We start from the raw sequence: 25,447 nt of genomic DNA on the forward strand, positions 1-25,447 counted from the left end.
AGCTGTCATCTGAATAGTTAAGACCAGCAACAGACTGCCTCTTTTGTGTTGGATAACTTACGGAGAACTTAAGAAGGGTATGCTGCAGCAGAACAGTTCTGAAATGCTTTCCCTTCTCCCTGCCCCCTTGCCCTTGAATCAGGTCCTAGCAAATATCGATGATCTTTTTGAGAGAGAAGAATTGTCGGCGGCACCAGACCCAGGGTGGCCTGACTGCTTCAATTCTGGAGTCTTTGTTTATCAGCCTTCAGTTGAAACATACAATCAGCTGTTGCACCTTGCTTCCGAGCAAGGTAGTTTTGATGGTATGTATCTGTTTTCTTTATATCTGACAAGCTGTGAGTATCTTCCAGGGGCTGCTCTTCTCTGGGAGTTGCTATGGTTCCTTGTGTCTGTAAGATAGCGATACATGAGATGTGGCAAGCATTTGAAGTTGTGTTGTTCTGGGAAATAGTGTTGTGTGTTGTGTGTGTGTATCTTTTTCCTATAGGTACATGGTACATAGGCTGTTTCAAAGACTTGCCTTTCATTGGCCTTCCTGTGTCTAAATTAGAGTATGATAAATGAACCATAATTATTCAAGAATTCAAAAGACTATTACACAATTCAAAAAGTTCAACAACTATCTTTAAACCTGAGTAAACTTAAGTACAAGAGCTAACAGGAGGACCCAGTATTGTCTCCATGGAAATTTGAGGAATAAACCTAGGCTCTCATTCTTTCGGGAGGCATTGAAAAAGAAGATAGAAAGACTCTGTGAATAATCTTTGTCTCCGAATTGTCACTCTCTATAAGGCAGTGCATCACATAGAGTGGTGTCTGCAAGGCTAAGGAGTAGAACATTGGCAAAGTCACCATCCATTTTCCTTAACGCCTAAGTGTATCTATAGCTATATGTTTATATAGAAAGGTTCTGACTATTTGTGATTTAGGGCCTCCCATCCTTTGGAGAATTTTGGGTAAATTGATTAGTAGGTATGCCTCTGTTTTATGCCAGTCTCTAAAATAATAAATAATAAGCCACTTTTTCTTTTTTGAATTTTTTTTTTAACATTTTTTTTTTAACTTTTTTTTTTTTTAATTTATTTATTTTTGGCTGTGTTGGGTCTTCGTTTCTGTGTGAGGGCTTTCTCTAGTTGCGGCAAGCGGGGGCCACTCTTCATCACGGTGCGCAGGCCTCTCACTATCGCGGCCTCTCTTGTTGCAGAGCACAGGCTCCAGACGCGCAGGCTCAGTAGTTGTGGCTCACGGGCCTAGTTGCTCCGCGGCATGTGGGATCTTCCCAGACCAAGGCTCGAACCCGTGTCCCCTGCATTGGCAGGCAGATTCTCAACCACTGCGCCACCAGGGAAGCCCTCTTTTTTGAATTTTTGAATTTTATTTCATTTATTTTTTATACAGCAGGTTCTTATTAGTTATCTGTTTTATACATATTAGTGTATATATGTCAGTCCCAATCTCCCAATTCATCCCACCACCACCACCACCAACCCCGCCACTTTCCCACCTTGGTGTCCATGTTTGTTCTCTACATCTGTATCTCTCTTTCTGTCCTGCAAACTGGTTCATCTGTACCATTTTTCTATGTTCCACATAGATGTGTTAATATACAATATTTGTTTTTCTCTTTCTGACTTACTTCACTCTGTATGACAGTCTAGATCCATCCACATCTCTACAAATGACCCAATTTCATTCCTTTTCATGGCTGAGTAATATTCCATTGTATATATGTATGTACCATATCTTCTTTATCCATTCATCTGTCGATGGGCATTTAGGTTGCTTCCGTGACCTGGCTATTGTAAATAGTGCTGCAGTGAACATTGGGGTGCATGTGTCTTTTTGAATTATGGTTTTCTCTGGGTATATGCCCAGTAGTGAGATTGAGGGGTCAAATGGTAATTCTATTTTTAGTTTTTTAAGGAACCTCCATACTGTTCTCCATAGTGGCTGTATCAATTTACATTCCCACCAACAGTGCAAGAAGGTTCCCTTTTTCCCACACCCTCTCCAGTATTTGTTGTTTGTAGATTTTCTGATGATGCCCATTCTAACTGGTGTGAGGTGATACCTCAATGTAGTTTTGATTTGCGTTTCTCTAATAATTAGTGATGTTGCGCAGGTTTTCCTGTGCTTCTTGGCCATCTGTATGTCTTCTTTGTAGAAATGTATATTTAGGTCTTCTGCCCATTTTTGGATTGGGTTGTTTGTTTTTTTAATATTGAGCTGCATGAGCTGTTTATATATTTTGGAGATTAATCCTTTGTCTGTTGATTCATTTGCAAATATTTTCTCCCATTCTGAGAGTTGTCTTTTTGTCTTGATTGTAGTTTCCTTTGCTTTGCAAAAGCTTTCAAGTTTCATTAGGTCCCATTTGTTTATTTTTGTTTTTATTTCCATTTCTCTAGGAGGTGGATCCAAAAAGATCTTGCTGTGATTTGAGTCAAAGAATGTTCTTCCTATGTTTTCCTCTAAGAGTTTTATGGTGTCTGGTCTTACATTTAGGTCTCAAATGCATTTTGAGTTTATTTTTGTGTATGGTGTTAGGGAGTGTTCTAATTTCATTCTTTTCCATGTAGCTGTCCAGTTTTCCCAGCACCCCGTATTGAAGAGACTGTCTTTTCTCCACTGTATATCCTTGCCTCCTTTGTCATAGATTAGTTGACCATAGGTGCGTTGGTTTATCTCTGGGCTTTCTATCCTGTTCCATTGATCTATATTTCTGTTTTTGTGCCAGTACCATATTGTCTTGATTACTGTAGCTTTGTAGTATAGTCTGAAGTCAGGGAGTCTGATTCCTCCAGCTCGGTTTTTTTCCCTCAAGACTGCTGTGGCTATTCGGGGTCTTTTGTGTCTCCATACAAACTTTAAGATTTTTTGTTCTAGTTCTGTAAAAACTGCCACTGGTAATTTGATAGGGATTGCATTGAATCTGTAGATTGCTCTGAGTAGTATAGTCATTTTCACAATATTGATTCTTCTAATCCAAGAACATGGCATATCTCTCCATCTGTTTGTGTCATCTTTAATTTCTTTCATCAGTGTCTTATATAGTTTTCTGAGTACAAGTCTTTTACCTCCTTAGGTAGGTTTATTCCTAGGTATTTTATTCTTTTTTGTTGCAGTGGTGAATGGGATTGTTTCCTTAATTTCTCCTTCTGATCTTTCATTGTTAGTGTATAGGAATGCAAGAGATTTCTGTGCATTAATTTTGTATCCTGCAGCTTTACCGAATTCATTGATTACCTCTAGTAGTTTCCTGGTGGCATCTTTAGGATTCTCTATGTATAGTATCATGTCGTCTGCAAACAGTGACAGTTTTACTTCTTCTTTTCTGATTTGTATTCCTTTTATTTCTTTTTCTTCTCTGATTGCCATGGCTAGGAGTTCCAAAACTATATTGAATAATAGTGGTGAGAGTGGACATCCTTGTCTTGTTCCTGATCTTAGAGGAAATGCCTTCAGTTTTTCGCCATTGATAATGATATTTGCTGTGGGTTTGTCATATATGGCCTTTATTATGTTGAGGTAGGTTCCCTCTGTACCCACTTTCTGTAGAGTTTTTATCATGAATGGGTGTTGAATTTTGTCAAAAGCTTTTTCTGCATCTATTGAGATGATCATATGGTTTTTATCCTTCAGTTTGTTAATATGGTGTCACATTGATTGATTTGCATATATTGAAGAATCCTTGCATCCCTGGGATAAATCCCACTTGTTCATGGTGTATGATCCTTTTAATGTGTTGTTGGATTCTGTTTGCTAGTATTTTGTTGAGGATTTTTGCATCTATATTCATCAGTGATATTGGTCTGTAATTATCTTTTTTTGTAGTATCTTTGTCTGGTTTTGGTATCAGGGTGATGGTGGCCCATAGAATGAGTTTGGGAGTGTTCCTTTCTCTGCAATTTTTTGGAAGAGTTTGAGAAGGATGGGTTTTAGCTCTTCTCTAAATGTTTGATAGAATTCACCTGTGAAGCCATCTGGTCCTGGACTTTTGTTTATTGGAAGATTTTTAATCACAGTTTCAATTTCATTACTTGTGATTGGTCTGTTCATATTTTCTATTCCTTCCTGGTTCAGTCTTGGAAACTTATACCTTATTTAGCAATACGTTACTAAATAACCAAGAGATCACTGAAGAAATCAAAGAGGAAATCAAAAAATACCTAGAGACAAATTGCAACGAAAACATGATGATCCAAAACCTATTGGATGCAGCAAAAGCAGTTCTAAGAGGGAAGTTTATAGCAATACAAGCCTACCTCAAGAAAAAAGTAAAATCTCAAATAAACAATCTAACCTTACACCTAAAGAAACTAGAGCAAGAAGAACAAACAAAACCCAGAGTTAGTAGAAGGAAAAAAAATCATAAAGATCAGAGCAGAAATAAATAAAATAGAAACAAAGAAAACAATAACACAGATCAATAAAACTAAAAGCTGGTTCTTTGAGAAGATAAACAAAATTGATAAACCTTTAGCCAGACTCATCAAGAAAAAGAGAGGACTGAAATCAATAGAATTAGAAATAAAAAAGGAGAAGTTACAATGGACACTGCAGAAATACAAAGCATCATAAGAGACTACTACAAGCAACTCTGTGCCAATCAAATGGACAACCTGGAAGAACTGGACAAATTCTTAGAAAGGTATAATCTTCCAAGACTGAACCAGGAAGAAATAGAAAATATGAACAGACCAATCACAAGCAATGAAATTGAAACTGTGAATAAGACACTTTTTTTTAACAACAACAATAAATCACACACAACGAGACAATACTGGTGGTTAGTATGCAAAATAAGCTCTTTTAAAAATTAATGTTGATGAATTTTTTGAGTCAAGAAAAGACCCAGTTGTATCTAGGAAGAAGGATTTGCACTAAGGAGATGCCCTCTCAGCAGTGACTCACTATTAGATACTTGACATTGTGACAGAAGCCCAGGTGAGGAGCATGGGGGTGGGCCAGAGCCCTGAGCAGATGCCAGGTACCGGGGGCTTCTTTCCTTTCCCTTCCCTCTCCAAGAGCAGATATGAGATTTGAAGTGAGTAGATCTTTCAAAACTAGCAGGAACAGCCATCCTCAGTTGACCCAAGGTTCAGCCCTGGGTACAGATATGAAGATTCATTTCCATTAACTAGTTGTAAAGTTAAAAATCAAAATTTCAAATGTACACTTTTTGAATTAAAAGAGTACATCTAAAAGTTTGTCAGATTGCTGAAATTAAGAGATTGGAGGTTAAAACATTTTTAGTTATACATGAAATTGTGTTGTTGCTGTTCACAGAAATTGAAATCTGTTTAGTGTTTTGACGATTTGGGATATGCAGCTATTTGAAATGTCATTGAAAAGAACAAGGAAATTTAAGTCTCAGTCTTGCTTCACTGTTCCGTTAGTTTGTACTCTACAGCAGTAGTGCTAAACCTGGGGTCATTTGGTCCCCCAGGGGACTTTTGGCAATGTCTGGAGACTTTTTTGGTGGTCACAAGCGAGTGGGGAGGGCTGTACTGGCATCTAGCGAGTGGAGGCCAGGGATACTGCTGAACATCCTACAGTGCACGGACAGCCCCTGCACCAAAGACTTATCTGGCTCAAGATGTCAGTAGTGAGAACATCTGCTCCCTGTCAAGTCCTTCCATGCCCTAAAGCGGTGAGCAGGACTGTCTGAACCGTAATGAATGGTAGCATCCGGCAAGAAATGCATGCTTACTTTAAGCAACCTTAAGAAGTAATGTGTTGAGTGTTTGCTGTGGTTACGGCCAAATGTAACTTCTTCACTTTCCTGACTCTTTTTTAGCTCCTATTTTCCTTTCGTATAAGGAGTGAAAGCTATATTGGTATTTGAGCTCAAAACATGTATTCCTTATTTCTGCTGCTCGCATGAAAATAGTTACCTTTGCATAGAAGGGAGGTAGGAGTATTTTTAGCGAAAGTCCACTAACCTTCCCATCAGAGTGTGGCTTTCTTCACCTCCTCTCGTTAAATTTAAAGGAAGTAGTATAATCCTGCCAGAAATTCCGTGTAAATTCTCAGCTCCAATAAGTGAGTCACATTCTAAAGTAGATCCAGCTGCCTAAAATCCACACGATTGTAATTGCCTAAGGAGAATTCGATTTTATTGTTGCAAGATAAGAGTTTGGATACCAAACAGGAGTGTGCCGTGATCAAGTACCCAGGTTACAATTTCAGAATATAGAACTGATTAATTAGCTGGTAGAGACCAACCTGGATCATGTACCTTGTTCTAGAACCAAGAGGTACTAGAGGAGTTGATGAATTCGTTGTTAAGAAGCAAGAACACGTGAAAAGTGCTTAACTAGAAAGCACTTCCTGCTATTTCAGCCAGAATCTGAAACCACTGGGAGAGTCTGTGCCTGCTAGCACATTCATTATTCAGCAGCCGGGTTTCCAGGAGCTGGCCCTTCTGTAAGGTATTCCATTTACTGGCTCGTTGGTGGCTAAGGATTGGAATTTTTTCTGTTAGTAGAAATGCTTAGTTGAAGGAGTTGAAAATTCAACTATGCAGATAGGAACTTTTGGTTATTCTCAATATAGCGTTTAAATTCAACTGAAAAATAAAGCAGCAGCTCTTAAATGAAAGGTTTTTTTTCACTTGATGTGTTCCGGAGAAGCTTTACCTACTCATCAGAGAAAGCGCGCTGCGTACCATGGGAGCTTGCTGCTCTTTGAAGGGATTTACTATCCTATTGAATCCATATCTGTGTGACATAAAGACTTGTTGGACTTATACTTAATAAAATATTTCTTTGTAAGCGACATCCTTTTCTGGTGCTTTGCTTGCTTTGCTTCAAACTGTCAATGCAGTGCCCTATCTTGTTTACATGTCATGCCATAGGCACAGAGACGAGCACTTTCAGGTGTTTCCTTTCCCCTTACCGTACATTTTCTCATATGCACAGTATCTCCCCACCATCTCCCACCCCCAGTTTTACTGAACAGGGGTCTTAAGTCCCAGCATTTTTAGACTGATACTAAAGAAAACCTGTTCGCAGATGACTGTATCTCAGTCTGAATGTCTTGCAAGTCCTGCTTAATCTCCTGCATACATGCAACAAGAACTGATGGGACCTGGTGTCCGCTGACAAGCCACCGGGCTTCCGATGGCTGAGTATTTGCAGCTGCTTCTGCAGCCCTTCTAATGTGAAAGAATGTGGCTTGTCAGGCTTCTAATCACCAGCCCTCTAATCACACCCCACCCTCGCCTCTGGCCAAGAGAATAATCCTAATGTGGCAGATCATGCTAGGTACCTTGACATCTCTTTTTTCTTCCTCAATATCTAGAGTGTCAGAATTTCAAACTAGTGACTTCATACCTAATTTATGGCTGGCATTTAATTTCCCACAATGAAGTGTCTAAGTTCCTATACTGTTAATATTTGCAAACTATCTTGGCACTTACTTCATAACCGAAGTTACATGTTTCCTGAAAAGTTGTACAATAGCTATTGGGAAATATATACACTAACGTTTTATGGACTGACAAGATAAGGTCAACTTCAGGATTTAGCAGTGAGAAGGCAAGAGGTCAAGATTTCGTAGGTACTAGTCAGCAGTCTTGTCTCCACATACTCATGTGCAACAAAACTGATCCACTTGATTCTTCATTTGAAGAAATCAATCTGAATGCAAGTTGAGATTTATTTCCTTTTGCCCCGTGACTCCAGGGTATCCTAAATTAAAGGTGCCTGTACAGTTGAAGAGTTTAGTGCTTGAAAATTGCTGTCTATTAAATTTCATTTGCATATGTTGGTTTTAAAAACCTAAGTAAAAAAGGAATTCATATTTTCCAACTTGAAGTAACCATTTTTTAAAAATCTTGGAATTCATTAGTGTAACCTAAATACTCGAAACTTTTTTTTTCTGGAGTAATGAAATTTTGGTCTATAGTTGAGTTTTCAAAAAAAATAGGACAGAGTAAATTGGTGATAGAATATTAGGTATCGTTTTCTGCAGAATATTAGGTATGGTTTTCTTTCAGCAGAATCTAAGATCCGCTGTGAGGTCATTAAAACTGTGTGTTACGTATTCTAATTCTAAGTGGTCACTGAGACCCTTAAACTGAACATTTTTTTCCTGTGCTTGGAAATGTAATAAACCAGGAGAGTACAATAAAGTTTTAAAATAATTTTTAACAGAAAGTATTTGGTGGTGCTATCTATTAAAGTGTAAAATTGACCCCAGTGCTACCTCCTCTAATCTTTGCAATTAGTTTGGATTCAAGCTGGACCTGCCCAAAAAAGGAATGAAGGAGAGAGGTATTCCCAGATAGTACTTGTCTTGTTCAAACCAAATGAGCTTAGACATTTAGGTGTGTCTCACCTGGTTCCCTGACTTGATAGGTTCCACTCTGACAGGTGCTCATGGTAGGCTTTCCCAGCTGCCCACACACTAGACTGCTTGTGGCCCTTAAACTATTTTATCAATTGCTTTGAAAATTACTCTCTTCTCTTGGGTTTCTATCATTTAATTGATAGTTTGGGTAGTATCTTGAATAAGTAAAGATGAAAAGCAAAAATCATAACATGTAGTAGCAAAATAAATGAGTACACACAAGGTTTAAGAGCTATTTTTATCTCGTACCCTTGAGTATTTTTTTTTTTTTTTTTTTAGCCATCTGTTTATTTCTAGCCTTGTAACCAGCAGAGATCATGAACCTTGTGAGAAACAGAGATCGTGAGAAGGACTAAAGTGTTATAGGCTCTTAGGCTGGTCATTTTACTTCTTCATTTATTCCTCAACAGTTCTGTGAAGTAGTCATTCATTTACTTATTAATATATTAATTCAACATATTTATTGAAGGCCTGCTGTATAGCTACTACTGGGCACCCAGTGTCGAAACAGTTAGGACAGCCGCTTGCCCAGTATCCCTGAGCTGGTGGCAGAGCCAGGTCTAGACCAGACAGTCTTTCTTGATGCTGTGGCTGGGTTATGTGAGTGTCGTTTTGTCCCTTCTCTCGCAGTTACTCCACACTGCAACAGTCACGAAAATGTATCAGAGAATGATACGGGATACAGGAAAATCTCTATTACACTGGGTTTATTACAGATTAATTACTTAAAATTCATTCCCCTGAATAAGTAGAGACAGCAGCTGATAAATTCCTCATTTTAGAGATGAAGACACGGAAGCTTATGTCTTCTATCTCTACAGCTGCTGTTCCTCCCTGCTAAACTGTAATGTCTAGAAATATTTTGTCTTTTTTTAATTGTTAGACTATTGGATGCATTTTATTTTATTAATGAGATATAGTTGATTTACAATATTATGTAAGTATCAGGTGTACAACATAGTGATTCACAATTTTTAAAGGTTATACTCCACTTATAGTTATCATAAAATATTGGCTATATTCCCTGTGCTGTACAGTATATCCTTGTAGCTTATTTATTTAATACATAGTAGTTTGTACCTCTTAATCCCCTACCCCTATCTTGCCCCCCTCCCTTTCCCTCTCCCCACTGGCAGCCATTAGTTTGTTCTCTCTGTCTCTTGAGTTACTTTGTCTTTTTAAATCAGCAGCACAGTTGATAGTCTCATATTGTTTTGTGGGTCTGGAAGTATTCTTAGAAATGATTACTCGTGTCTTTATTTCTATAATCCATTCCTGTAGTATTTAAAAAAATCATTTGAGCTCCTACTCTGGTGAAGATACTAAGTTTAAGGGCCAGGAATAGACTGGTAAGTAATACAGATTGTATCCCTGCCTCTATAAAGCTTGTATATATTTTATGAGACCGTACAATTAATTATGTAATCATGATTCTGAAAAATTCAGAGTGCTAAGAGACTCTAGACTAGGAGGACCTGCCTTAAACTGAGAAAGTGAAATTTAAACCACAAACAAGTGTTCCCTTGCATCTATATTATTATTTAATAGCTTGATTATTAAAAATATATTTTTAAAGGTGAGAAACAAAAGCTGTAACATGAAATGGTAAACTAAATCAGTTGTTCTTGGCTTAAATGGATTGAGGCCAGTGAGATGCAGTGATGCTGAGACCAGAGCTCCAAGTACCTGGATTTCCATGAGGCACCTGGGCTTAATCCGATGATCCTTAGTAAACCTCATGGAAATATCCCCAAGCACTGGGCCATTCACGAACTGTAACTTAGTATACTTGGCATGCTGTCTAGAGGCCGGAGTGATGATACTTGCCAACCATATTATAGGAAGTCAGTGTTAAGGTGTGAGTCACATTTTCATTTCAGCACTTGTCTATACCTCTCTTATAGTATTAAGCACATTTTGCTTTAAATTACTTTTGCTTGGTTTATGCTCCTCTACCCCCGATTAGATTGAGAACCATTTGAGAGCTGGAACCTGTCTTAGTCATCATCCTATAATGCCTACACCTAATTTATATATCCTCAGACATTTTCTGTATAAATGGCATTTCTGAGAGTTATATTCTCTGATATAATGAAATAAAAAAGGAGTCATTCTCTAAAAGACTCTAGACCAGTGCTTGTCAGAGTTTAATATGCAAACAAATCACCTGGGAATTCAAATGTGGATTCTGATTCTGTAGGTCTGGGGTGGGGCTTACCATTCTGCATTTCTGTCAGGCTCCCAGGTGATTCCCCTGCTCCTGGATCGTAAACTTTGCTTTGAGGGGACCATTTCCTTGGGGCTGAGAAACTAGGGTTCATGTTTAAACCAAAGTTGACCCACCCTCCCTGCTATCCACAGTAGGCAAGCCAGCTGCCAACAAACTGTGGAAAAGCACACAAACTACATAAGCATTGAACAAGTGCACAAATTTAAAAAACAGCACTCAACTCCATTTCTGTCTCATAAAATAATGGCCACAGTTTCTGATAAATACTGTGATATGTCCATGTTTACCAGGTTCATGACTCTGGTCAAAAGACCTGGAAAATACCAGGTGGTTGTAAGGTTATTACTAGCACTTGGCCAGCCTGAGGGAAGGAAGATACGGAATCTGATATTTGCTTTTGGTTGCAAAACAGGTGCCATGTGTCTCTTGTTCCATTTCCTTTCTGTCTCTCACCTGTGTTGCCACACCCTCGCCTGCGGGATCACAGCGGTTGTCATGTCTGCTATCCTGCTTGTTGGTTCTGAGCTGATTGAGATTAAAAGTGTCTTAACCTGTCAAGATAAATAAAGTTGCCTCTGGAAGCCTGACTAGAATGTACTAGACAAAAGTCCTGGGGTTTTTGTAGTGAAAACGCAGCGGCCTTCATGACATCCTTGTATATTTTGTAGCACAGATGTGCTTAGATTTGCATTCTGCTATAAATTGTGCTCTAATTTAGGGACTTTTAAAGAGAGGAGATTGATAACACCACACAGATTTTTTTAGTGAAACGAAAACGTTGTTTTGCCTGACCTTGAGATGTAGAATTGTGTATTTGGAAAAAGACGGTTAGAATGCTGAATTTGAACATTATTTAAGAAGCCACAGACTTCTAGGTGGTATTTAATTCTATTTTTAATCCACAATTTTAGGCTAAATGGTGACCCTTCGTAGTCACATAATGATGAGGTCAGTGGCCATGGAAGTTTCATGGTCTGTATGTTCTGTGCCCTGCAGAGGCAGGGTCCTTGTTGAGCGCTGAAGGACTTGCCAGTGGAATGTGTACCATTGATTCACACGTCTCCCGCCCTGCCTCTTCCACTTCTTGCTGGTTTCCTGTCTTACCAGTGCTGCTCAGCCCTGCCGTGGCCCACGGCTGAGGGACTGATGGTATTTGTAGGGTACCTGAGGGTGAAAGGGAACAGCTTTTTGTGGCTGGCCAGCCAGGGGCTCCAAGGGATCAACAGCTCTGACTCCTGTTTCCCAGGCTCACCCTGTCAGACTGGGAAGTTCTGCTTTACAACTACTATTCCAACCATCATGGAATTAGATTTCTTCACTGCCTTACATGAGGTCGGTAGTCATTTTAAGTGGAAATGCTTAATTTTCAAAAGGTCTTTAAATGTGGCAGGAAAAAACAAGTAGTAGAAGAAATACATAGTATGATGCCCAGTTTTACAAAGTTCAAAAACAAGTGAAAATACATATATTGTCTGGAGATACACACATGTGATAAAGGAAATCAAGATAATTACAGACAAAATTCATGATAAGTAGTTACTTCTGGGGTGGGGGGCTCTGAGATGGGATTAGGGAGCCCGCACAGAGAATTTAAACAGTATTGGTAATGTTTGAGTTTTTCAGTTGGATATTGGGGATATTTAGTGTTATTATTAGTATGCTTTATAACCTACACTTACATTTTTCTTTTGATAATATATTTCATAATGAACATAAATAAGTGCAGATGTTTGGAAAGAAACGGTCTTGGCACAATTCTCATTCTTGCCCCAATTGTATTATTAATATTTTAGAATTACAAAAATAACATAACAATATTAAGGAAAAGTCAGGGGGAGGGAACATCTGTTAACACCAGTCCCCTCACACAATTACTGTTGTTTATTTTCTTCCAGTAGGAATGTTTATGTTCTTAGTTATAATCATGATATATGTCATTGTATATCTGTATATTATGCAGTGGGCTGATGGTCTTTAAAACCACTGGTTTTAGTGGCTGAATAATATTCAGTGAGTAATGAGTATCACAGTGTACTAACCATTCCTCTGTGGTGGAATATTAAAGTTTTCAACTTTTCTACTATTAACAAACATCTTCACGGTTCTTGCATTCATTCTACAAATAACTTACCCATTTGTAAGGCATTCTGCTATCTGCTAGAATTACAGTGATAAGCAAAAAGAGCCATAATCTCTGCCCTTGTGGAATCTAGAATCTAATGACTAACAGTTCTTGATGGTATTTTGCATTTTAGCTACATTAATCCTCAGACTTTTAAAAGAAACTTTTTATTTTGAGAGAATTGTAGATTTACATGCAGTTGTAAAAAACAGTATAGAGGGACCCCATATACCCTTCACCCAGTTTCCCCCAATGGTAACATCTTGTATAACTGTAATTCTGCAACAGGAATTGATAACATCGATACAGCCCACCAATCGTATTCAGACTTCACCAGTTTTACATGTATTCATTGGTGTCTGTGTGTGTGTATATGTTTTCCATGCAATTTTTTCACATGTGTACATTGGTGTGACCACCACCACCATCAAGGTACAGAACTGTTCCATCACAGGGGTCCCTCTTGCTACCCTTTTGTAGCCGTGGCCTCCTCTCTCCCTCTCCGCCTCCCTCACTGCTGGCAACCACAGATCCGTTCTCTGTCTTCATAATATGGTCATGTGAAGGATGTTGTACGAATGGAATCATAACAGTATGTAACCTTGCAGGAAGGGAGTTCTTCACTCAGCATAATTCTCTTGAGATCCATGTAAGCTGCTGCGGTATCAGTAATTTGTTCCTCTCTGTTGCTGAGTAATATTCAGTTGTATGGAGGTGTCACACTCATAAACCTGTGGAGGGACACTTCGGCTCTTTCCAGTTTTGCATTATTACATATAAAGCTGCTATGAACAGTTCCTCAACCATTATTTTGATGTTTATGTGTAAAAGGAAATTATTATAGTAGGACTTTAGGCTTCTGTACCTCAGCCATCAGTGTCTGTGCCCACATCTGGGGGACTTCATAGAATCCAAAGTAAGCCTCTGATGAGTGGTATCGTGTTTTGGCTTTAATATCCTATGTCTCAAAATACGTTAAGTTGTCTGTGTAGCTGGAATCTTCTATATAGCTGAACAAGTAAAGCATATCCTGATGCCATCTTTATTGTCCTTCAGAATTTTCAAGGGTGAAACCTTGATCCTCTGTTGAGCTCTTTGTCCCTTGAGGAATGTGGACCTGTCAGAGCCTCCTTATACAGAAGGGTCACCCCATGGACATTTGTTCAGTGAATGCCTTTGATCCATAGAGTTGATCGAGGGTATTTGGAAAGGATGGGCTACACAGAGGATAGGTAAGGCACATTTGGACTTTAAACCTAATGCCCCGATCTTACTGCTTAGTTCCAAACACTAAATACCTCTCCAGATTTTTAAAGTCTCTTTCAAAACCAAGAAAAACCAAATAATAATGACAGCCAGTTGGACCTGCTGTATGTTTAGAAAGGAAACTCGGTCTCAGGGCGGAGCAGACCAAGGAGGGATGTAACTGTGCAGTTATACCAGCCTCATACTTTGAAAGAGCAGGATTCTCCTTGCCTGTCACCCACCCCCCTACACACATGTACACACATGTACACACATGTACACACACATACACACACCCACAATCCCGAGTTGTTGTTCCGCTGCACGGGAGACTGGTTCTGTGCGTGTTTCCTGAAATCTTGTAAGCCTAAGACGGGAAGCACGTGGGCTACATGGGGGAATGTGTTTTGAGGTGGCTTAGTGACTGTTTGGTTACTTGTATATTTATGATTGAGGTCAGATACTTAGCTGTTCAGATTTTTATTGTTTTTACTTCTTTGGAATGAATGGCCGTGGTCCTCACTTTCCCCCAGGTCTGAGCAAGCACTGTGCAGTGTGGTAGTGGCCGACCCTGACCCTGGCCCAGTGAGGACCGACCTCCACCTGCCCGGAGGTGTGGTCGGCAGCCGGAGGGTGTGCCGGGGTGACGTGGCCTGCCGTCCATCAGCCTTCCATCGGCGCTGGGGGCTCCAGAAACAATTCCAGAGTGTATCCCAAACTGAGTTATCCCAGTTGGCCCTCTTTGGCTTTTGACTTCTTTTTCTGTCCCATTGCTCTTAACATAAAGTCTAAAATCTTTAACTGGGGATGAAGTGTGAAATCTGAGCCAGTGTGGTCTAGTCGGTGCCTGCCTCTCAGAGACTCGCCTGGTGCCAGGCGACCCCCGCCCCGCTCTGCAGTCCACTTACCCAGGCCGCCTTCCAGGTCTTCCTTCTGTAGCTGCCTGTTCTGCCCACCTCAGGTGTGTGGTGCTGTGTGTTCTGCCTGGAGCACCGTCTGCCCTCCTTCTCTCCACCTGCATTTGTCAAGCCCTCCTGTGCCCCCCTCAGATCTCGGCCTAAATACAGCTTCCTTGTGGAAGCCTTCCCGGCCCATCAGACCTGGCCTCAGGCCACTTGCACGTGCCTCGTAGCAGCCGGTACTTTCCTTCACTGCCCTCGTCCCTGTTTGCGATGGTGTTGTTGACTCTGGATTCGCTGATAGCAGTGCCTCCCACCCCCACTCCGCCCAGACTGTCATAGACATGATGACCGACTGTGTCGCTGTTCACGGTTGACTGTCCAGCGCCTGGTGCCGTGTCTGGCACGTAGTAGCTGCTCAATCAATATTTGTTCAATTAATGAATTAACTTAGGGAAATGGCCACCCGCTAAAATATCCTTAGGAGGTCTAACATGGAATTTATTATTTTAAAAATAGAATTAGTGGGAATTCTCTGGCGGTCCAGTGGTTAGGAGTCCGTGTTCTCACTGCTGAGGGCCCAGTTCAGTCCCTGGTCAGGGAACTAAAATCCCACAAGCCGTGCGGCGTGGCCAAAAAAAAGGAATTAGTACCTGTTTGTAAAGGTCCAGTTATATATTCCTATAAAATTGTTGACCTGTCCTTGAAGTCTGTGACTGTAATGCATTTTTTTCTTCCAGGTGGGGACCAGGGTTTACTGAACACGTTTTTTAGCAGCTGGGCAACAGCAGATATCAGAAAACACCTGCCATTTATTTATAACCTAAGCAGCGTTTCTATATACTCCTACCTCCCAGCATTTAAAGCGTAAGTGCAAAGGGTTTAACTCTCTTGGGGGGCAGTGAGGGCAGGGGGCTGGGGTTTAAGATTTTTGGGGTGCCTCATCATTCTTTGGGCAATAACAGGTGAAGGCTTTGGGGGAGGTCTTTTCTCTTGTACGAAACTTGACTGTAATGGGAAGAGGCCGTGATGTTATTCATCATTTTATGTTTGGAGTAACCCAGAGGGCACTTAGCTGCCTGTGGGACAAGGTTCCCCTCGGTTCCTGGGGGGCCTGGCCCTCTGATGAATCATCTGTGTGTCGTGATCAAGAACACTGACTGGGGACAAACTCAGCCTCTGCCTCATGCCACCTGCTGAGCCTCAGGTCTGTAAGAGGAGGGTGTGATCAGCTCCCTCCGTGGTTGTGGTGCGGATGACACAAGATGCTAGCAGCAGTGTGGTGTCAAGGTCAGTAGCAGGGCCTGTGGAGCTGGGCTGCCTCACTTGACATCCTGAAGAAGCCACTTCCTGGGTGCTCACTAGTTACTGAACTTGCAGGGTAGTGGACATTGGGCTTGTTGCTGAACCCTCTGCCTCAGTGTCCTCCAGAGGTTATTGTGAGGCATTCATGTGAAGAGGTAAGAAGAGAGCCTGGCCTACCCTTAGTAGGTAGCAAGTGATGGGTCCTCTGTGTTTGGGAGGTGGTCTAGCAATACGAGTGACCCCTCAGCCGGAGAGGCAAGGCACGTGTCCTCACTCTACCATTTCCCTACCGTGTGGCTTAGGCTCTGGGCCTCGGGTCTGCTGGTATGCAAAATGAGGCGGGAAATAGTCCCTTCCTCGTCGGGCCGTCAGGATGGAGTGAGTTCAAACGCATAAAATGCTCGGTGGATGTATGTTGGTTTTGGCAGCATGCTTATTTTGCACCGTTCCTGGTGCATTTCTAATTCAGCAACTGATAGAGCCTAGTAACAGCGCTTGTCTTCACTGTGAGGGCCTGGGCCCTGTCCTTTAGCCTCTGACTCATTTGTGTGGAACCAAGAAGATGATTCAGGTTTCGTGAGCGGAGGCCAAGCTGTCAGATGGATCCTGAGAGACAGCCGTGAGCAGCGACGCTGTTCGCTGAGTTGGGCTGGGCTCTCTGATCTCCATCCCGCATGGGCACACAGCCGAGTGAGCAGAAAACAAAGGGCCTCTCACTCCTCTTATTTCATTATCCAAAGTCCTCTCCAGAAGCCTTGCCCCACCGTTAACGAGCATGCCTGGCTTTTTGTGGCAGAAATGTTTCCTTTTCAGTTCTTTTGTGGGCAGACTCTGTCAACGTCCCCCAGATAAAGAGGACAAGTATCTTGTGTTCTTTCCTCCCTCCCTGTTGTCTTGGCATATGTCTCTGACATGTTACAGCCTCTTGATTCTCTTCCCTTTCCAGAACAAAACAGGCAAACTCTCAAACATACCAGCTGTGGTCTGTGTAAAGCAAGCAGAACGGGATTCACTATCAGGGGATGGAATAGGAGAAGCATTATTTTCTCCTCTGGTCCTCGGCCTTTTAAAGTACAAGCCTGTCTTGCTTGGAAGTGTGGCCTGACTCTTTTTTTCTTTTTTTTTTTCAGTTTCAGATGTACAACAGAGTGATTCAGTTACTTTTTTTTCAGATTATACTCCAATATAGGTTATTACAAGATAGTGAGTATAATCCCCTGTGCTATACACTATATCCTTGTTGCTAATCTTTTTGATGTGTAGTAGTTTGTATCTGTTAATCCTAAATTCCTATTTGTCCCTCCACCTCCCCTTTCCCCTTTGGTAGCCATAAGTTTGTTTTCTGTGTCTGTGAGTCTGTTTCTCTTTCGGATATAGATTCATTTGTATTATTTTTTTAGAGTCCACATATGGGTGATAACATTGAGTATTTGTTTTTCTCTGTCTGACTTACTTCACTAAGTATACTAGTCTCTATGGGCCTGAAATTCTTTATGATCCTTATTGCCTCATAACTAACCCTGCCAGTTTGAACAGCCTTCCTGCAGACCGTGGTAGCTTGACTTTCTAGAACTGAATTAGTCTATAAGAGGGCAGTTGCTTAATTTAATTGACTAGATTCAGCTGAGCAAGCAAAAAGGTGAACGTGCAAAGGAAGTAGACTCATTAGTGGTGTGAGCATTTCTACCCCTCATTCCACTCCAGTCTGCCCGGCGAGCTTGTGTGCTGAGACCACTCTGTTGGGGAGACGTGAATCTGACATCCTCCCTGTTGTGCTCAGTTCCCAAACAGCGTTGACATAGAGTTTAAAGATTCGTGTTTTTCATGTAATGTGGCCCCATTTCCCCTGTGGTTCATTGGGACTCCCTCTGATTTTCACCTTACTACCGAAGTTGAACATATTGTCCCTTTAGTGATAGCCTGGTTTGCACAGACCCTGCTTGCCTTTATTTTATTTTGACAAAGAGCAAGAAGCAGGTGGAGCAGAGTTAAGTTATTTGGGGGCAAGACAGACTTATTTGCTGGAACCTTGGCCCCCTCTCTCAGGAACCCAGTTTCTATATCCTCTAAGTGAATTTCCCAGCAAAATGGTTAGGATGGTTTCTTCTTCCTGGCTCAAGAAATGAGTGCGCATTTTGGAAATCTGCTTGGTGTACTGCCATGTAACCGTAGTGGAGATGACGCACTGGGAGGTCAGGAGCAGCTCCAGCATTAGCTACACGTCAGCTGGCGTGTGGCCTGACGGGAGTTAATGCTGCCTCTGTGCAGCTCGCCCTGGGGGATGTCAGCTCTTACAGTTTGGTGATGAAGCTTCTCAAAGCCATGCCTTGGCCTCACCCCATTGCTGCCTATTTAGGAATATGGAAACGAGATCACAGAACTCGGTTTCCCTTCCCTTTGCCAGAGACTCCTTTTGTTTTTCTTGCAGATATCTGTCTCCAGAGACATTTTTCCTTACATTTCTTTTACAGTTGGGAAGGGCTGAAAAGGCAGACAGTTACATTTCTTTTTTGTTTCGAGTTAACATAAAATTCAAGTTAACCAAAAATTTTAAGCATGAACATTTGGGCTGCCGTGGCTACTCAACCAAGAGCCCTGTGCACTGCTGGGACCTCAGCATGAATTCACAGTCCCCCTGTGGGGCTCAGGGTAACCTTGGCGGCCTCCAGGACCGAGTGGCTCTGTGGTGTGCTGGCCTCCCCCAGGATAGCACAGGTGGTGGCGGCCTCCAGGACCGAGTGGCTCTGTGGTGTGCTGGCCTCCCCCAGGATAGCACAGGTGGTGGCAGGTAGAACGAGACCAAGGAGTGGTTTAGAGGCTTCGCGGAAGGAGTCGAGAATTTGCCTCACCAACTTCTAGCAGCCATGTGCCATGAGATCACCAGGACAGTATTTAGATGCCCCAGAATCTTAGCTCCTTGGATATCTTAGACCGGCGTACCCTCTTGCTGTTACCTGAAGTTTCTGCTAAAGGATGGCCTGACATGAATCAAATTTAACATGAATTGGAGCCACGGACATAGCATATCTAAAGCCTTTCTCTACATACCACTTGGATGGAACAAAACACAAAGGAAAACACACTTATTAGTTTTAGCACTTTGAGTGGATACTCAAACATAGCTTCTGAAAAACAAAATTAGTAATATTTTCTGTAATAGAAGATCCTGTTTAACACAGCCTAATTTGAGAACTAAAATGCTTGGCTTAGTAACTTTTCAGTTAGTTAGTAATATATGCGTTGAGAAACAAGCTCATAAATGCATTTGTTAATGAAGTAATATTTCTGAAAGTGCCTAGCATAATGTTTGGGAAATAGCAGCTTCTTAGTTAATATTCATTTCTTTATGTTTTCTCCATCTGGAGGGCCTGTTTTATCCATGTAGCATAGAATTTGGCTTGTGCATAATGTTAGGCAGAATCTCATTAGTCTTTTTGAAATCAGCCATTTAGTTCCATTTTTACTTTCTGTTAAATCCACTGACTAAAAGCTGTTTATGTCATATCATGCTATATAAATGGGCCTAAAGCAAAGGTAAAGAATTCTCTGGTATTGCCTCAAACGGCCATACAAATTAATTGGTCAAATTGATTGACTACAAAGCTTGATTTACCAAATAATTTCCAAATAAATATTTTAACTTACTCTTTTACTTGAGTTTAAATATGATCTGAGACCTGGCTTGGTAGAATCTCAGACACTAGATCTAGAAACCCAAAATATATTTTTTCCATTTGTTTACTGCTTTAAACGTTCCTGAGGATATTCATATCTATTATTTCTTTCCCAGGAAGGTGGCTTATTCACTAGACCTTATCAAACCTCTTTAAAATCAATATTTTCCAAAAGCGAAATTGAACCTTTAGTGTCCTAATTTCTGTTGTTCTTGTGTATTTCTGATTTGATTGTTTTCCCTTGATCCCTGAGACACCCTTGGCTTAATCTCTCTTCGGGACTATTGTCATTGAAGCCATACATTTTCTGTGTTCATTTCTTTTCACACTCCTACGTCTTCACCTAAAGCCCTGAGGAGTTGTAGTTTGTGTAGCTTTTATTTTTTCAGCCATTTGTTGGTCCAGCCACTGTTCATTCAACCTGAAGCATGTAGAGGGTGCCTCGCATTTCTGCTCACTGAGGACCACAAAAATGAACGAGGACGTTGTAGTCTAATCAGCCTGGCAAATGCAGGTTGATTGCATCCCATCATGGTTTGAGTGTTGAAGAATCAAGTCTGTGGTTTCACGGATGTCTTCTTCCTCTTTCTGGGTGTTAGTGATGCTTGTCAGGCCCCAGGCGCCCCATGTCTCAGCATGGCCATCGGTTCATTGTGACTTCACCTCTAAGCATGTATCAGATCATCTGTCCTCAGATCTTACTGATGCTGCCTATTCTGCTTCCCGACCTGGGTCCTCATCACGAAGGGGGAAGGGTCCACGTCAGAGCCATCCCAGCCTTCAGAGGCTGGTCTGACAATAGGCACAGAGGGCACGAGGAGTGACATCTCATGGGCAGGAGTCGGGTTGAGAAATGCCATCTCAGCAGGAGAGGGAGCTCGTGGGAGGGGAAAAGGCGTGGGGATTGAGTGGAAGACGCACCCTCCACAGAGGTCTCAAGCTGGTGGGCCGCAGACTCTATTTGTCCCACAGATATATTTCGTTTTCCTTGCGTAGTTTTCTTTCTTGTTTTTCTCAGTTGTTTATGCTTAAAAATGAGGCAATTTCACATGAAATGCAGATTTCCAAGCTCTTTTGAAAAGTCAGACCTTTGGTGGGATGTGGGAGAAGAATGTCAAAGATGATTGTTACAAGTATGGGACCTAAGCGGGTGGAATAAAGGAGCTGCCGTTTCCTGAGATGGGGAAGATTGTGAGCAAAGCAGGTTCGCAGGGGCAGGGACCGACCAGAGATGTATCAGGTGTATTAAGTTTGAGGTGCGTATTAAACATCCTGGTGAAAATGTGGAAGAGGTAAGTAGCTACAGGAGTTGGGAGTTCAGGAGAGAGACTGGCTGAGACATAGCTATGGAAGTGTCAGCATATAAGTGATATTTATAGCCGGGAGACAAGATGATATAACCAAGAGAGTGGTTATGATAGAAAAGAGTCCTGGAGACTGGGCCCTGCGACAGGGAAATGTGGAGCAACAGGAACAAGAGACCGAGAACAGCAAGGCAGGAGGAAACCCAGCAAAGTGAGGTGTTGCACAAGCCAAGCAAGAAAACGTTTCAGGAAGGGGAAGTGATCCCTCTGTGTCAGATGCTGTGATAGGTCAGGTAAGAGGACAGCTGAGAGGTGGCCCTGGACCTAGAATGTGGAGGTCAGCGGTGACTTGGGCAGGGGCATTCCTGGTGGAGCGGTGGAGGACAAAGCCTGATTGCAGCAGGTCCAAGAGAATGGAGAATTGGAACTCTTCTGAAGCATTTTCTTTAAAAGGGAGAAGGGAAGTGGGTTGGTAGCTGGATGGGGGTGTAGGATCAAGAGAGGGGGTGGTTATTTAAAGATGGGAGAAGTTACAGCATGTTTGTTGTATTGATGGGAATGATCAAGGAGGGAGGGAGAGAGCACTAGTAATACAGAAATCTGGAGGGAGACTTGCTGAGTGACGTCCTCGACTAGGTGAAAGGGGATGCGTCCTAGTGCACAAGTGGGGAGGTTGGCTTCAGGTAAGAGCTAGGTTGGTTGTGTGGGCACAGATGCAGGTAGGTGGCTGTATTTTTTTGGTTGAATGAATGAGTGAATGAATGAGCGAGCAGTCAGCCCGGAGAGACTAAGGATGACACACCACCCCTGGGAAAGTCTCCCTAGTGGCCTGGCATCATGAGGCTTTCCCTGCTACTTTGTGACCAGAGGCCAACCTGGTAGGTTGGCATAGTTGACTAGGTCCAAGTTGAGGTTATTAAAGTCTGGGTTTGAGTACTGTTGTTTTTGTGATTTCCAGGACACAGTTGGGAGGGTTATTTAGCTTGAAAGGCAAGGAAAAACCAGGTGGGTCCCTGGAGGCCACCGTTGTTTGCTGCTAGGTAGCAGCTGTCTTCTGCTGATAGGAAAAGCACTTGCCCCAGGGACCCCCCTCACCAGGTCCACTCTCTGCATGACCAGCCCACCCCTTGAGCACTTGGGTTTATGACTCTTGATTTAGACTGTGAGTGGGTAAGAAGAGGAATTTTTTGGTGAGAGAGGAGAGGTGGCTGATTGGCTGTGGGGAAAGGTTCGTGTATAAAAGGGAGCCTGAGAAGGTACGAGAGTGAGTGGCCGCGGATCAGAGAACATGAGTCACTGAAATGGGCAGAGGATGTTTGGCATGGCTGCCATGTTTCCCAGGGAAGGGTCGCACCAGCAGTGCTGCATCTCTCTTCCTTGGTACCTGATTGAACATTGCACACAGAGAGCTTCGTGAGAACTAAAACTGCTCCTGTGTGCACTGTTGTGGATTAGTTCCTTTTCTGCTCTGACCGGTTCTGTAGTCTCATCCACACGTTACCGGCTGCATTTCTCAACTGGTAAACTAGTCATGAAAATTCTATCTGATCTTTTGGTAACACCAGGTCACAAGGATTATTTTAACGGCTAACATAAGCACTATTATTGCTGGCTTGGGTTCAAACTATGTCTTGTGATCTGGACGTCACTTTTGAGATTCTATCAAGTTAAAATTAGAGCACTTATTTTAAGAGATGTATGCAAGCTGAGACAAATCCCCATTAGTGGGTCAGAATGAATGGCTCTTAGTAATTTAGAGACAATTGTGATATGTACCCGACTTCTTTTTTCCTGGCTGGTAAAATTTGGTGGATAAATCAGGCAGTGAGTCAGTGAATCTTCCGGTTATCCTTGCTGAGAGTTGAGGTCAGTCGAACTTAATCTTCTGACGTCAGCATTTCCCCTTCTTGTTCATCGGCCGCTTTGCTTTTGACTAAAAAGGTGACATAAGTTCTGACTGTCGTGCCTTTGATGAGAGAGAGAGATACCACCAGAGTCATATCCTGGGTTACCCTTCTCTGAGAAACAGCCCCACCCCCGGTTTGCATTTAGGCTAAATTATTCTTTTAAGCAAGAAGTAATTTTCCCTTTTACTTATGACCTGTGCTCTTACTTATTTCATTTTGACATGGTTATTTTGTATTTTTCATAAATGACTAAAGAATAAATTGATTGAAGTGATAGAAAATGATTTTAAAAAACATCCCTCAGGGAACATGATTGTGACAAAAATAATTACATGAAATCCATATCTAGGTTAATGGAAACTCTAGATGGAAAAACTAAGACCTTTTGCTCATCTTTTTGGCAAACAAAGTGTTTTATTATGAAAGCTAATGGAGCAGGATGTTCAGGCTACTTTGTTGTGCAAATAAACACCATTCTGTTTGTATAGTGACAGCGTAGTTAGATAAACTGTGTAACTCATAAACCTTCATACGTGGTGGCCAGTGTTAGGCCTAATAAGGCTGCCCCTGGTATGGAGCCCAGGGCAGTCTTAGGCGATCACCAGGGGCACCCTACTGGGTGTCTGCCTTTTGCACAGCTGCCGAGTCTGTCTTCAGTTCCTCCTACCTTTCTGTCTGAGCTCCGTGGTTCCCACTCAGCAGCTGCCTTTCTTCCCAGCCTCAAAGGGCCCTTGGGCTGACCAAAACCTTCACATGCAGTGACTCACCAGGCCTGCTCTTCTCATAAAGCGTCCTTGCTCTGAAACTTGTTTTTCTCCCACCCCTGTTCATTCCTGCAGGTCTGTCAGGTCGATGGCACTTAGGTTCAGGTAACGCCTCAGTACCTAAAAAACAGGTTCCTGTTCCTTACTCTGCAGAAATAGGGCTGACCGTAGCCTGAACCCGTGACATCTGAAGCCTCTGCTTGATGCCTGTAAGCCCCCAGCATCTTCCTGACTCCCTCCCTCCTGCATCTCTCTGCCGTCAGCCTCCTGAATCCTCGAGCTCTTCCTAGTCTGCCCCTCAGTACCCTGGCCCCAGTCATTTTCTCGAGAAACCTCTCACCCTGTGCATTTTGCGATTTGTTTTGTTGCTGGGATTTGGGGAGCTGTCGGGAAGGTACATCACACCGTGCAGCCTGCCACAGTTCTGCTCACCTCTTAACCCTCCCCACCCTCCCTCCATCTTACTGGCACCCAAGGAATTCCTCGCCTTTGAGCAGAAAGGGCAGTTCTACCCACATTTAGAACCCTTTGAGATCTCAGTTTCTACCTCTAACAGACTTATGCTAACACATATATATGGAATCTAAGAAAAAAAAGAAAAAAAAGGTCATGAAGAACCTAGTGGCAAGACGGGAATAAAGACACAGACCTACTAGAGAATGGACTTGAGGACACGGGGAGGGGGAAGGGTAAGCTGGGACAAAGTGAGAGAGTGGCATGGACATATATACACTACCAAAAGTAAAATATATAGCTAGTGGGAAGCAACCGCATAGCACAGGGAGATCAGCTCGGTGCTTTGTGACCACCTAGAGGGGTGGGAGAGGGAGGGTGGGAGAGGGAGGGTGGGAGGGAGGGAGACGTAAGAGGGAGGAGATATGGGAACATATGTATGTGTATAACTGATTCACTTTGTTATAAAGCAGAAACTAACACACCATTGTAAAGCAATTACACTCCAATAAAGATGTTAAAAAAAAAAAAAAAAAAGAACTTTCTTAAAACCAAGACTGCTCGGTCGATGAAAGGACTATTCAATTGATAGAATTTTTCACATTGTTAGGGTGGAATAGGTAAAGAAGGTAATTTTGAGAAAGAGGGTCCTTCCCCTGGCCACAGAAGGTGACAGTGATTTAGCATTAAAGAAGCACTTAGGCATCATGGATTCATAAAGGTAGAGCCCAGGCCTGAGCCACAGGGAAATGCAGGGTGTGGACCGTCCGCAGTGGTGTTCCTGTTGACATGCAAGGAGAAGGCCACGGGCCATGTGGGGAGGAATCCGCCCGGCACGAGGCCAGTACCCAGGGAGGTGGCAGAGGCCCCTGAGCCACCTCGGGGCACAGACAGAGCCAGAGGCTGAGGTGTGCGCTACCGCCTCCCGCAGAGACCGGGCCGTCTTGCAGTGCGGGCGTGTTGGCTGCTTTGCGGTGGCATTCTACTGTGGATTGGACCGTGTGCTTTTCCTCTGCATTCACTCTGGGAAGGCCCTTAGACACTGCCCAGCACAGTCCAATTGTGGGTCCTAAGATGCACCACCACCTGTTTCTTGCTCTTGTTTCCCCCCTTCCCCCCTAAACTTTGTGCAAACGGTATCCCTCTGAGAACAGTCTTCAGACAGTGCTAAGTTGCTTGCTTTGTA

At 42.5% G+C, this 25,447-nt stretch overlaps 1 protein-coding gene across 1 annotated transcript in view; it reads left to right on the forward strand.

Moving 5' to 3' along the window:
* GYG1 (glycogenin 1) overlaps positions 1 to 25,447 on the forward strand; it is a 37,256-nt gene that overhangs the window by 4,962 nt on the left and 6,847 nt on the right. The window contains exons 4-5 of the mRNA XM_036850854.1: positions 143 to 305; positions 15,595 to 15,721. Coding sequence (XP_036706749.1) covers positions 143 to 305; positions 15,595 to 15,721 — 290 coding nt within the window. The remainder of the gene's footprint in view (positions 1 to 142; positions 306 to 15,594; positions 15,722 to 25,447) is intronic.

Source organism: Balaenoptera musculus, chromosome 4 (genome assembly GCF_009873245.2).
Source record: "Balaenoptera musculus isolate JJ_BM4_2016_0621 chromosome 4, mBalMus1.pri.v3, whole genome shotgun sequence".
Taxonomy (NCBI): Eukaryota; Metazoa; Chordata; class Mammalia; order Artiodactyla; family Balaenopteridae; genus Balaenoptera; species Balaenoptera musculus.